Source organism: Petaurus breviceps, unplaced genomic scaffold (assembly GCF_028583685.1).
Source record: "Petaurus breviceps papuanus isolate PSGF00001 unplaced genomic scaffold, PetGlider_PUasm1.0 90731, whole genome shotgun sequence".
NCBI classification, from domain to species: domain Eukaryota; kingdom Metazoa; phylum Chordata; class Mammalia; order Diprotodontia; family Petauridae; genus Petaurus; species Petaurus breviceps.
The window spans coordinates 11,905,211-11,919,441 of NW_027187325.1; the positions used below are offsets into that span (position 1 = coordinate 11,905,211).

The 14,231-nt window shown below is 42.7% G+C and overlaps 1 protein-coding gene across 5 annotated transcripts in view; it reads right to left on the reverse strand.

Annotated features, from left to right (window-relative positions):
- The window catches only part of WWC3 (WWC family member 3), a 220,977-nt gene extending 217,487 nt beyond the window's left edge, over window positions 1-3,490 (reverse strand). For 2 of the 5 annotated variants that reach the window (XM_069066930.1, XM_069066929.1), the window contains exon 1: window positions 3,180-3,490. In XM_069066930.1, coding sequence (XP_068923031.1) covers window positions 3,180-3,475 — 296 coding nt within the window. In that variant the 5' untranslated portion in view covers window positions 3,476-3,490. The other 3 variants (XM_069066932.1, XM_069066933.1, XM_069066931.1) reach the window with 3 other exon arrangements.
- Between the last annotated feature and the right edge of the window lie 10,741 nt (window positions 3,491-14,231).

Sequence of the window (14,231 nt, forward strand, 5' to 3'; positions counted from 1 at the left end):
ACATAGGAATGAATTCTTTTCTTGGCACCAATAATAAACTTCAGTTCACATAATTCACTAATGGTTGACCCACTAGAACCTAAGTATATGGGAACTATTCTAGGGGAAAAAATTAGCTGAAATTTATCCTTTTTAGCCAATATCAAAGCTTTTTTTTCACACTTTTAAATTTTTGAAGGTGATTTTAAAGCTACTGAAATGTTTAGTTACATATGAAATACAGCAGTAATCAACTGGTTTTGCTTAATCCTTTCTATTAATCCTTCCTTTTATAACTTAGCTCTAAGAAAAATATGATTTATGTTCCTTTTCTCCTGTCAGCTCCCTATTTAAAACCTGTTTTGGTGAGGCAACAACACCACAAAAAAATTCTCTAACTTTTGGGGACTGAGGGTAGTATATTGCTGGCCCAAAACAAGATTTAACAGAGTCAGTCACATATGAAAATTCTCAGCTTGAAAGCACAGTTCTCAACATATAATAAAAATTAATTACAACTTAAAGGATAACCAAGCACTAATAAAAAGAATGAGCAATGTTGTGTTGTGAAAAAGAGGAATTGCAACCATTACTACTACAATCTTTAACAGAGACTCCACTTAAACGTTTGTGGCCTGCTTAACATTCCATACATATTTCTGGCAAGGTATTATGGGAGCTGAAGTTCAAACTGTCCCCTGTTGCATTTTCACTTACTATAAAAACATTGTCTCATATAAAAAGCATAGACATGGTTTTACTTTACAAAAACCTAAAATATTGACTTTAGTTCACTGACTTTAGTTAACTAGCACATGCCCAGTTCAAGGGTTCAGTCAATCCTTAGAAGGATGTTAGATTTACACAAGCTACAAAAAATGGACTTAAAAGGATGGAAAAGTCATTTGATAGCACAAATTCTGCAGCAGAATTAAAAAAAAAATCAAGGAGGACAATGTATTATGACAACTACAGCAGAGAGAAATAAAAATTCATATTTCTATGTTGTTTGCCTTTGGGTACTCCATTTACCAAGCCTCGATTATGCTATTCAAACAATTGTAAACACAATACCTACATCTATATTTATTGTAAATTGTACACTAAAATATAACCACCACAACAAAAACAGGGTTTTTTCCACATTATTCTCCTGAAATAATCTTGTTTCCTCAAAGGAAAGTAATATTTTAAACTTTTTCATTTTCAAATTCAATATGTACTTGAAAGAAATACGTAAAGTGCAAAGTTAAGAATGCTCTACATTCCAGCACTGTCTAAGCCTTGATGGCTCTCAAACAGCTGTGGCTTGTGCTTTTGGTTAAAATTACAATATGATCTCACCTGATTTCCAAAATACCTTTACACTAGGCATTTCTTTCATTTATAAAATTGGATCTCATTTTATACTTGTTTTTGAGCCCAGAGCTCTAAAGAATCCAAACAAAATAAGGAACCTTTGAGAGAGCCTGAAGAGGAAGAGGGGAAGAGTTCTAAATCAAAAGTTATCAGGAAGCAAAGGAACAGACTTCCCTCTCAAGTTTATTTCAAAGTAACAAAATGCCAAGGAGTATTTCCTTTCTAGTATAGGTAGGAGGAAGCTGGCATAAAGTGACCATAGAAGGTTCTTTAAAAAAAAAAAAAAAACTGAAGCACTGAGGGCCTATAGCACTTCTTTTTGAACTCTTTAGAAGAAGCCTGAAGTTTCAGAAGCTGTTTTAGGTGAGACAAGGTATCAGATACCAAAAGGGAACCCCACTTGATTTCAGGAGTACAGACATGTACGCTGAAGAACATAGATTTCTCTCTAGAAGCATTACTAGTAAGAGTCTAACAATACTAACTTGGCTGGTTTTACATTTGAACTAGCTTGGTTTTACTAAGAGTCCAAAACTTAACTAATTCTTTTAAACGAAATAAAATTTGGTCATGTTTAGCTATTAGGAAGCTGCTATGAATTTTCTTTTTAAAAAAAACCCCATGACGGTTTCTAAAATTCTTCTGTTTTCTGTAGTTTCCCCCCAAAATATAGCTGCTCTCATTTCCAGTCATCATTTCCCAACACATTAGAATCCCCTATTCTCTCAAGGGACACAAGGAGATTCTCAGCAAGTTCCCAAGTAGACTTGCACTCCTTTTAATTCGAAGAAGTAACTCTATGGAACACGGGAAGAGTGACAGAATTAAGACCAACAGTACCAAACTCCAAAAGGGTTGAGAATCTCAGCTCTGTGTCGCCGGAGAGTGGGATGGTTAGAGTAAAACAAAGTTCAGACGAAAAGCAAGTAACCAAAACCAGGATGTCGGGGTGAGACTTGCGTTTTCCTACCTGACCGCTCATCTCACCAATTAAAAATCCTGCTACTTGAAGGCTTCGGAAGGACGTGCGGAGCTCTCCCTAAGCCTAGGCAGACGGGAGAGCGGCCGCCAGCACACTGAGGAGCTTCGTCCCTGCCTCCCGAAGCCGGGAATGTGGTTATTACGGATTATCGATACTGTGTTAGTTGGACTACAAGTCTGATTCGAGAGGGCTGGGTTTTTTTGGGCCACCATCCCACCCCAGGCACGCAGGAGGACTGGGCGAAACCACCATTGGAAAAAGAGGGGAAAAAAAGGCATCCATCTCACACACGCACACACACACACACACACACACACACACACACACACACACACACACACACACACACACACACACACACGAGAAGAGGAAATTCCAAGCGCCCAAGTTCTGAACTACTGAAAGAGAATCAGACGTGAAGGAAGCGAGTCAGAATATCCGCTCCTTCGTCTGGGACTGGGGGGAAGGACGGAGGCTCCTCCTGCCCTGCCCGCCGCAGCTGGGAAGCTCCCCAAAGCCTGCAACGACGCTCCCCTCGCCCCCCATCAGCCAAGTCCTTCCAAACACAACTTCCCAAACCCTGCACCGCGGGGCGGGATCTCCCCCGGCCCCAACCCGACTCACAAAACTTCCAGGAGCCAACGGGGTGGGGGCTCTGCTTCCTGGTTTCCTGCTCCCCTCGAGCTGGGGAGGGGGGAGGGTGGAAAAAAGGGGTGGGAGAGAAGATGAGTCTGATCCGCGCAGTGCTTCGCCGGAGCTGGTTCTTGGGGTGCCCCGTGGGAAGCATCTTCGCTAGCCCGCGCCTTCCCCCTCGGCCAACACACACGCACCACGCAGCACTCACGCAGCCCGGCCTTACCTGTCCCGGGGGTCGATCCAAGAGGTTTGCCGGGTGTTGTGGTCGATGTAGAAGATGCGGCCGTCGAAGTCCCGCGCCTCCTCCCAGCCCGCGGGCAGAGGCAGCTCCGAGCTCTCCCGGCCTCTCTGCGGCTGCGGGGGCTGCGGCGGTGGCGGCGGCTGCCCGGGCCCCCCTTGCTGCTGCGGAGCCTGCTGCTGCGGCGGCGGAGGCTGCGGGGGCTGCGGCTGCGGCGGCGGCTGCGGGGGCTGCTGCTGCTGCTGCTGCCGCCTCCGTCGGCCCCCGCTCAGCCAAGGCATGGTTACCCGGCCCCGGCCGCCGCCTGCCCGCCACACGGCCCCTGGGCCCCTGGGCTCTGCAGCCGCCGCCTCCCCACCCCGGGCCGGGCCAGCGGCCGCTGCTGCCGCCCAGCCCGGGCCCCGGCCGCCCCCCGCCGCCGCTTCCTCCGCCGCTTCCTCCAGCACTAACAACGGTCCCAACCGGCGCAGGAGGCGCGGGGAGCGGACGGGCGACAGCAGCGGCTCCCCCGCCGCACAGGGCTCATCCTCCGCCCGTGCCCGGGCAGCTCGGACCCTGGAGCCCGCGAGCCAGTCCCGCCGCCGCGCCCGCCGCGTCCGGGAGGAGCCACCGGGCACTCTCGCTGCGCTCCCTTCTCCGGCCGCCGCCTGGACTTCCCCCGGGACCCCCCGCTGTCTCCAGCGCCGGCCGCGGGTCCTGCGTGTGCCCGCCCTCCAGGCCGTCCGGACCGGCTCTTCCACACCGCACCGGATCACAGCCTCTGGGCCGCCGCCGCCTCGGCTGCTGCCGACGGCTCCCCCATCCCACTGGCTCTCCCGGCCATCTTCATTCCTCGTCACTGGCCATGTCAGGGAGGAGGAGGGGAAGGAAAGCTAGAGCCGGGCCCTGGCCGCCTCCTCCAGCCGCTCCTCCCTCCTCCCCTTTCCTCTTCCCCCCCACCCCGTCGCTATTCCCACGCGGGGGGGGGGGGGGGAGGAGAAGGGATGGGGAGGGGCAGGGAGGAGCAGCACTTTCTCCACCTCCTCCTCCTCCTCCCTCTCCCAAGTCTCCTCCTTTGGGGACTGCTCCAGCCCCTCTTCCTCCTACGCTCTGGCTGGGTCCCGGAGGCTCCAGCCGGGAAGGGAAACTGCACCAGGGGCAGGATGGGCGGCTGCTGCATCCATCGGGCTGGCCTTGATAAGGGCCTGGAGATGGCTAATCCTGACTTCCCGGCTCCCAACTCCAGGGGAGGAAGCATCAGCCTGGTTCCTGCTGGGGTAACCACTGCCGGCATGCGAATCTGCCTGGACCTACCAGAGAGGATGTTCTCAAGGCTCTGGGCTTTGACTGGCCAGAAAAACTTTGATTTCGCCCTGGTCTTTTCTGAGAGTTCTGGTATTGTCCGATCTCGTCAATCCTTCCGCTCCGTTAGAAAATCCATTTTGCTCAGGGTACCCAGTGAAATCTCCCCTCTACCTCCGATGTCAAAGAAATGGATAGGTTGAGGTAGATAAGGTTACTCCTCTAGAAGTAACAAGCTCCCACAGACATTGGGGGGTCTTTGCATGTGGAGATCTTTTGTAAACTGACATGTAATCATCCTTTGCACGTTTTAAGATCATAGGTTTTGGAATTGTAAGAGACTTTAGGAACCATCTAGTTTTACCTTCTCATTTGCAGAGGAGGAAAAGAGATCAAGTGATTTTCTCAAAGCCACATAAGTAATTAGAAGCAAAATTCAGTGTAGAACCCAGGTCTCCAAATTCCTAGTCTAGTTATCTTAACTTTATGATCATCTACCTCTTATGAATTCAGTTATGACTGGAAGATGGACAAGACAAGATTAATCAATCAACAGGAAATTAAGCAGGCACTGTGAGAGGGGCTAGGAAGCCATATTTTAAAACTTCAGTACTTCTATTTCAAGTTCCAAATTCTCTCTCTCCCTCCCCCTTTCCCCATTCGACATCCGTTGAGAAGGTAAGAAAAATCCAGGTTGGGAAGCCATCTATAACCAGTATAAAAACACACAGGCTCACAGCAGAAAAGAGAGAGGGTTTTGTTTGTTTCATGGTAAATTCTTTCTGTGTACCTGGCCCCTGACAGCAGCAGAGATATCCATCAGTTTTAGGGATGAGAAAAAGGAGGTTCACTGACATTAATGACAACCAGTAACTATCATAGCCTGATTTCAGACCTAGGGCTCTTCTGACTCCAAGTCCAGACTTCTTTCCATTATACCTCACTGCAGGGGTGGGGAACTTGCAACCTCAAGGCCACATGTGACCTTCTAGGTCCTTAAGTGTAGTCTTCTGACTGAGTTCAAGTATTACTGGAAAAATCCTTTTATTAAAAGGGGATTTCTTCAAAGTTTGGATTCAGGCAAAGGGCCACACTTGAGGACCTAGAATGCCACCTGTGACCTTGAGGCCTCTGTTTCCCCACCCCTGGCCTATTGCCTACATCTTATATGAATTAATTTATCAGATCTTTTTTTTCTGGAAAATGTTTTATTATAGGTGGAATGGGACACAGCTGGACACAGTAAGTTATGATGATTCCAATTTTGTTGGCAACATCTAAAGCATCGTAGTCTGGAGCAAGTCATACATAGGCCTTCTCTCCATTAGGCAGGATCAGTGTGTTGACCATGGCCACATCAACGTCATACAGCTTCTTTTTTTCTGTTTGATCTGAGGCTTGCTTGTCCTTGATGTCCACAAAGAAGACTAAGGTGTTGTTGTCCTCAATCTTTGTAGCAGACTCAGTGGTCAAGGGAAACTTAATGATGGCATAGTGATGAAGCTTGTTTCTTGGAGGGGCACTTAGTGTCTTGGGTCCAGAATGTTGGGGGTTTTCAGATCTTCTTTTTGTGGCTATGGACACCCTTCAGCACCACCTTCTTGACCTTCAAGGCCTCGGACTTGGCTTCTGTGTTGGGGGGAGGGGAGAACAATGGTTTCCTAATTGGTACCTAATAATGGTGCCATCTTGGGGGAAAGGCTTTATCAGATCTTTTGCAAATCAAAACTGACAGCAGGTTTTGATAATGCTTTACTTATGTAGTACTTGGCTTTCACATATATGACCTCCTTTGTAAAGAATTACAAACAATACCCTCATTTTACTGGTGAGGACAGTTAAGGGGTACCCTGAACTTGTCCTTTTCAGTTGCCATATTTTCCAAAAATACTGGATCCAGAGTATACAAGAAGATCACAGAAGTTATAATTTGACAGATGCTACAATAAGCTATTGAAATGAACCCAGGTCTTCTGACTTGAGAGAAAGGAAGTTCTGGATTGGAAGTCAGAGGTCCTGTCCCTTAAACCTGTGTGGCCTTGAGCAAGTCTCTTAACTTCTCCATTTGCTCACCTGTAAAATGGGGGAAGGAGGTTGAACTTGAACCTTCCAAGGTCCTGAGTTGTGGAGGAAGATCTGTATCACCCATCTGGGAAGAATAAGCCTGTTGGGTTACACATCAGTGGAGACCTAAGACAGCTTTGAAGCAGAATGAGGTTACACTAGGTATCTGGAGATAAGGGTGCTGCCACATAGGAGAAGGCAGAAGAGTGTGGAAGATGTCCTTTACAACTTTGCCCAAGGCTAGCTCTGCAGAGTACCAAGTGTTTCCTGCTATAATAATAATAATAATAATCCTCATAGGGCCCTTACAGTTGATAGCATTTTCCTCACCATAGACTGTCATTAATACTGCAAGTAGTATTATCCTCACTTAACATAAAGAAAATGAGGCTCAGAGGTTAAATTATTTGTCTAGTCACACAGCTAGAATTAGAATCCAAATCTTTTGACTCCAAGTCTAGTCCTCTTTCTAGTTCCCTTCTCAACCCCTTTCTTCTGCAACCTTTTTTAGTTTAGTATTTTAGTTAATTGGTGCAATTAGATTAGATGGAACATTCCTAGCCACCTTGTAATAGCAGAGTTCTACTAATCCAGGTGTTCTATCAGAGAGTGAGCACCAGGTTTAGAATTTAGTGCTGAAGGTGATCTTTAAAAAAAGTAACAAGAAGCAGAATGGAAAAGAGGAGGTAGGAATAATATGGATGAATAGATGACCAAGGCAACAAATATGCAATATGTGCTTACTAAATGCAAGGTACTGTGCTAGGAAATGCAGGAGCAATGCAAAGAAGAAGACATGGGCCCTGCCTACGCAAAGTGTACAATCTAGGAAGAAGAGATATTTAAACAAATAACAAGGTATAAGGTGAAAGTGCACTTAAAAGATAAAAATACAAAATACTATATTAAGAAGAGGGAGAAGTAACTTATTCTTGAGGTGTCAGGGAAGACTTCTTAGGGCAAAAAGCAAGGAAGAGACAAAGAGGAGGATCACTCAGAAAAAAAAATGATAGCTAAGTCAAAAGGCAATATGGTGTAATGGAGTTTAAATTCAAATGCCAGCTCTGCTGCTCACTCCCTGAATGATCTTGGACAAATCACTGCAATTCACCCCTCTCAGGCCTCAGTATTTTTATCTGTAAAATGAGGGGTTGAATGAAATGATGTCTAAGGTCCCTTCTGGTTCTAGATCTCCACAAAGAGGAAGGCTTTGACTGGACTTTATAAGAACTACAAGATGTGTATTTACTGTTATTTTATTTGCAAGGTTAATTAATAGGTTCCAAAGTTCAGGCAAGAGTGTAGTAGGCTGCATAATGTAGCAGAAAGGGCACAGGACATTGTCAGAACAGTTAAGTCCTGATTCTACCACTGTGTAATGCTGGACAAATAACTGACCCTCGGTTTCCTTATCCATCAAATGGGGAAAATAACACTTGTGAATCTCTTGATTCTTAATGATTATTAAATGAGGTATGGTGCCAGTACTCCACATGTTTCCAAGAGAGATGTCAGAAAGGCCCCATATATATCAAAATATTTCTTTTTTAAATAGAATTTTATTTTTCCTAATTACATGTCAATATAGTTTTCAACATTCATTTTTATAAGATTTGAGTTCCAAATTTTTCTCCATTCCTTACCTCCTGTCTCACCAAGATGGCAAGCTATCTGATATAGGTGATACATGTGCAATCATGTTAAATATATTTCCACGTTAGTCATGTTGTTAAAGAAAAAAACAGAACAAAAGGGGAAAACCACAAAGGAAAAAAAGAGTATACTTTGGTCTGCATTCAGAGTTCTTTTTCTGGATGTGGATAGCATTTTCCATCATGAGTCTTTTGGAATTGTCTAGGATCATTGTAGAGCTGAGAGAACTAAGTCTGTTATGCTTGATCATCACACAATGTTGCTGTTACTGTGTACAGTGTTCTCCTGGTTCTGCTCACTTCACTCAGCATCAGTTCATGTAAGTCTTTCCAGGTTTTTCTGAAATCCACCTCCTCATCATTTCTTATAGCACAACAGTATTCCATTGCATTCATATACCACAACTTGTCTAGCCATTCCCCAATTGATGGGCATTCCCTCAATCTCCTTTTCTTTGCCACCAGAAAAAAAAAAAAAGCTGCTATAAATATTTTTGTACGTGTAGGACCTTTTTCCTTTTTATGATCTGTTAATACCAAAATATTTCTAAGCAGCACCTTTAGTGCTATTAAAAAAAAAGGAAAATATGTGTCCATTGATAGGGGAATGACTGAACAATTTGTGGCATATAAATGTTATATTTATATTATTTCTCCAGAATAAATAACAGATATGAAAGACTCAGAGAAATTTGGAAAGACTTATATGACCCGACTTAGAGCAAAATAAGCAGAATCAAAAGAATAATATACAAAATACAGGTATACCTTGGAGATACTGCAGGTTCAGTTCCAGACCATGACAATAAAGCAAATATCAGAGTAAAGCAATTCACATGAATTTTTTGGTTTCCTCGTGCACATAAATGTTATGTATACACCATACTGTAGTCTATCAATTGTGCAATAGTATTATATCTTTTTTAAAAAGACAATTTTGCCAAAAGAAAAAAAAACACCATCATCTGAGCTTTCAGTGAGTCATACCCTTTTTGCTGGTGAAGAGTCTTGCCTTGATGTTGATGGTTGCTGACTGATCAAGGTGGTGATTGTTGAAGGTTGGGGTGACAAGCACTTTCTTGAAGTAAGACAATAATGAAGTCTGCTACATCAGTTGACTTCCTTTCATGAAAGTGTTCTCTATAGCATGGGATGCTGTTTGATAGCATTTTATGCACAACAGAACTTCTTTCAAAATTGGAGTCAGTCCTCTCAAACCCTGTCACTGCTTTATCTACTAAGATTATGTAATATTCTTCAATATTGTTTTGTCTCTGGGAATAGGGAGACCTGAAGAGAGGGAGAGAACTCCCTGTGATTGAACAATAAGAACATACACAACATTTATCACTGAAATTCACTGTCATATGGGATGCCCCAATACAAGTACAATAGTAACATCAAAGATCACTGAACACAGACCACCATAACATATGTAAGAACAATAAAAAAGTATGAAATATTTCAAGAACTACCAAATGTGACACAGATACATGACATGAGCACAGATTGTTGGGAAAATGGTACCAATAGACTTGCTCAAGATAGGGTTGCCTCAAACCTTCAATTTTTTTTAAGTAGAATATCTGTGAAGTGCAATAAATCTAAGTACAATAAAAACAAAGTATTTCTGTACACAATAATGTAAAAGAAAATAACATTAGAAAATAACTCAAATCAATCTTGACTACAGATGACTGATGATGAGACTTATCACCCTGCTCTCAGCGGAGAAGTGAGTCTGTCAGTGAAGAATGAGGTATGTTCTATCAGGGTAGTTAATGCTATACTTTGTTTTGCTTATTTGTACTTTTTTTTTTTTTAAGCAATCGGGGTTAAGTAACTTGCTCAAGGTTACACGGCCAGTTATTTCTGGGTGTGGTGCTGAGTGTCTGAGCCCAGGATTCGATCTCCAGGTCATCCCAATCATCCCAACACTGGAGCCAGTGCTCTTACTCGCTGAGCCACCTGACCGCCCCTATTTGTACTTATTTTTTAAAGTGTGGGTCTTATTTGAGGGAAAGTTATTGAAAAAATGACAGTATGCAACAAGAACCACAATAAAACTCTTAAAGGAAAAAATCAAATATAAAAAATTTAGAATTAGAGGGAATATAATTACTTCCATTTTGTAAATGTTGAGTTTGAGATGTCTAATGAAATATATTAAAATTACAAAGAAGAGGCAAATGAGATTATATTTATAACACAAGCTTAATAACCCTAAACATTAGAAAAATATAAACTTATTATAGTGAAGAGCTTATCCCCTTCCTAGTCTTTGCCTTTATCAAGCCTGCCATGAAGGCTGCTTCCTTCAGGCCATGGTATCTTAGAATTTCACTGCAGAACTAGATGGCCTTGGCCATAGGCTAAATGACCAGGGTAACTGATTGAGTGTGGCATTAGTACTTTCATTCAAATACGAGGTTCTACCTATAAGTCTAGGTATATTTCTTGTCCCTGAAGACCTGTGTGGCCGTTGGATAGAGCACTAGGCCTGTAATCAGGAAGGCTCATCTTTGTGAATTCAAATCTGGCCTCAGACTTTTACTAGCTGTGTGGCCCTGGGCAAGTCACTTAATTCTGTTTGCCTCAGTTTCTCACCTGTAAAATGAGCTAGAGAATGAAATGGCAAGCCATTCCAGTATCTTTGCCAAGAAAATCCTAGATGGGGTCACAAAGAGTTGAAGAGGACTGAATAACAACAAAAGATCAGTGTGAGTGGTTTTTTGGATTGGAAGGTATTGGGACATGGAAGGGATGTTTGACTCTGGTTGGTGACTTCTTAGCACATATTAACAAACTGTCAGCCTAATAAAATGAATTGTCAAATAAGAACTGACTTAATGAATTAAAGGATCTAAGAATGTCAGGGCAGAATGAAATAAACTTTTATGATGTGCCCCTCATTTTAGAGCGTTAGTGGCAGAGCCTGGGTTTCTATCCAGCTTCTTATAGTTTAGTGGAGTTTTTATTGTTCTTATTGTTCAATCACAGGGAGTTCTCTCCCTCTCCTCAGGTCTCCCTATTCCCAGAGACACAACAATATTGAAGAATATTACATAATTTTAGTAGATAAAGCAGTGATTTTGAAAGAAGTTCATTTACATGGAAAATGCTATACATTGCAAGCATAGATTTAGAACTGGAAAGAGCCTTAGAGGTCATGAAATCCATAAAGGTAAAGATGAAGAAACCAAGGGCCAGAGAAGTGAAGTAACTTGACCAGGGTGTATAGCTAGAAAGTTTCTGAAGAAGAATAGGAATCCAGTTTTTCCTGACTCCAAATACAGCACTGTATCCACCCACCATACTACACAACTAGGGAAGCAAGGGGATTGGAGTCAACTGATATTGAATGAAGAAAGATTGAGGTCAATGACCTAAATAAAGTAAATGAAAACAATGTTGAAAGACTTCAAAATTCTGTAGACCTTAAGCTGGAAGGCACCTCTGAGACCATATAGCTCAAGTCCCTCATTGTACAGAAGAGAAAACTGAGGCCCAGGTAGATTGAATAACTTGCTCAGGGTACATACACAGGTAGTAACTGTCAGAAGCAGAATTCAAACCTAAGCCTTCTGACTCCAGACCCATGTACCAAGTGATCTAAAAGAAATCTAGATATATTTTCTAGTGCAAATGGTTTTCTTGGTTAACAATTTATAAAGAAGTCAATAAAATCAATTTTTAAAAACTAAAAAAACTTCAGAACTCTGACAAAGGCAATATCCAAATGACTTTTCAGATCCTTTATATGTATGTATATATGCATGCATGTGCATATGTACACATGCACCCCTATGCACACAGATCTAAGATTAAAGTTTCTATGTGTAATAGTAATGAAATTTGAAGATCCCTTTGTATTGCTAAGCTGAGAGGTACTGTATCAGCAAGCAGTCCAGCGTCCCCAGGGTGGCTGCCAACACAGGTTCTTAGATCTGCTTTGTTAAAGGAAAGCAACTCAAAATGGGTTAACAAGCTTACTTTAATCAGTCAAATATGTATCATTTACCTAGTTCAGGGGGAAAAGCTCAGCACCCTGAACTTCAGAGTATACAGACAGAATTATCAAGACAGAGAAACAGATCAAGTAGACAGGTTTCCAAACTGTCCAACCATTACATCCATACCAAATCCACATCTGGGTTTTTCAAAGCAGGGGGGGGGGGGGCTCTCAACAACGGCTTCCCAGAGTCTCATCTTATCAAATCACAGAACACTTCTCAAAGTGAGCCCCAAAACAAAGCCTCACATCAGGGATTATATAGCCTTCTCCTGGGTCAGAGAATATAACCACCCTCTTGACCCACTGACCAATCACACAGCATCAAGGTGTGGGCATTCCTGAAAACGAAGCCTCCTGCCACAGGCTCTATGTGACCACATTCAGCCTATTAGGAGGCAGAGTATATTTTCAAATCAAGGAAGGTTCTCAGAGTCTCTTAAGCCTATCAAAGGGCCTAAGGGCAGGGAAGATCTTTAAATTTGCATTTTCATTACAGGTACTTAGTTTCAAATTAAGGCTGTGTTAAAGAAACAGAAGGTATGAACCTCTGTTGCTGATGTAATAGGAAGGGGCTGAATGGGGAGAAGCTAATACAATATATAAGGAAAAGCACAAGCTAGACAGTCAGAACTTCTTGGGATAAGCTTTGTGGAGGCAGAGCAGCTGCTGCCAGAGAGAGAGAGAATTTCTCTCAGCAAGTATATGAAGGCTGGGCTGCTGCTGCTGGACTGGAACATTCATGGAGAAAGTGATTTTGATCTTGAGAAAGTTGCTGCTGATGACTTCTGAGGGCCAGCTGGAGATGCCAGAGGAAGCATGACTGTGGTGTTGGTACTTTGTCTGTGGCTCTGCTGAGTTTTCTCTTCCCAGAAATAGGAACTGTGAAGAACTTGAGGTGGACTGGACACTGTGAGCTTCAATATGGAATGGGAACTGGATAAAGAACTGGACAAGGAACTGGGAGTTGCCTGCCTTTGAACTCAGGTGACAGTTGGAGCTGGGACCATGGAAGAGGAACTATGGGAGCTGAGAGCCAGCCTCGAGTCAAGCAGAAAGAAGACTTTACTTGGATACTGTGTACTAACTGAGAAAATTATGATTTACTGTGACCCAGGGGTGGAGAACTTTGACTTTTGTACTTTGTGATTGAATTAAGGACTCTGTGATTGATTAAATGAATGTACTTTGTTGAAAACTATGTGACCACTTTGGTGAAAACTATGTGTCCCTTAGTGATAAGTAGTTGAGTTGTAACATTGTTAATGCTGTACCTTGATTTTCTGTGAATATTTTGCTCTGATTTGTTATTGAATAAATAGAGAGCTTGCTATACTATGTAAACAGAATCTTGAAAGCTGTTCGAAGCAGCAGTCCTCTGGAAAGCTGCTCATGCTTGGGTTTACACCATGATAGTCAGTAATCAGTCTGTGAATGATGTCTGCATTTCAAGCATGGGAGAGATAGGGAGATCCAGTCTTCACCTTTTTGGGTGAAGATTTCTCTTTCTCTTTTTGAGATGGGGGGGAAGGAGAGAGAGGAGAGACAGACAGAGAGACAGAGACACAAAGAGAGAAAGAGAGAGTAGAGACAGAGAGAGAAAGAGAAGGAAAGAGACAGAGAGAAACAGATAAAAAGGCAGAAAGAGACAGAGAAAGAGTCAGAGAGAGAGAAAGAGAGACAGAGAGAGAGGGAGACAAAGAGAGAAGAGGGAGGGAGAGAGAAAAAGACATAGAGACAGAGAAGAGAGAAAGAGAGAGAAAAAGACAAAGATTCAGAGTTTCACTACTGCTTGATGCTACACTGAGAGATGAGTTGTGAAATGAAGCACCCATTTTTTAGATCTGGATAATATCTGTTTTCTTTGACTGTATTTATTAGTTAAAAGAGAGGATTCCACATAAGGGAGGAGGTTTCATTGAGAAGTCATAGTAACATAAAAAATGGATAAAAAAGAATAACAATAAAACATTTAAATTGTAATATAAGCCAGTAGGTTTTTAAATCTCTAAAGACTAATATTATTGT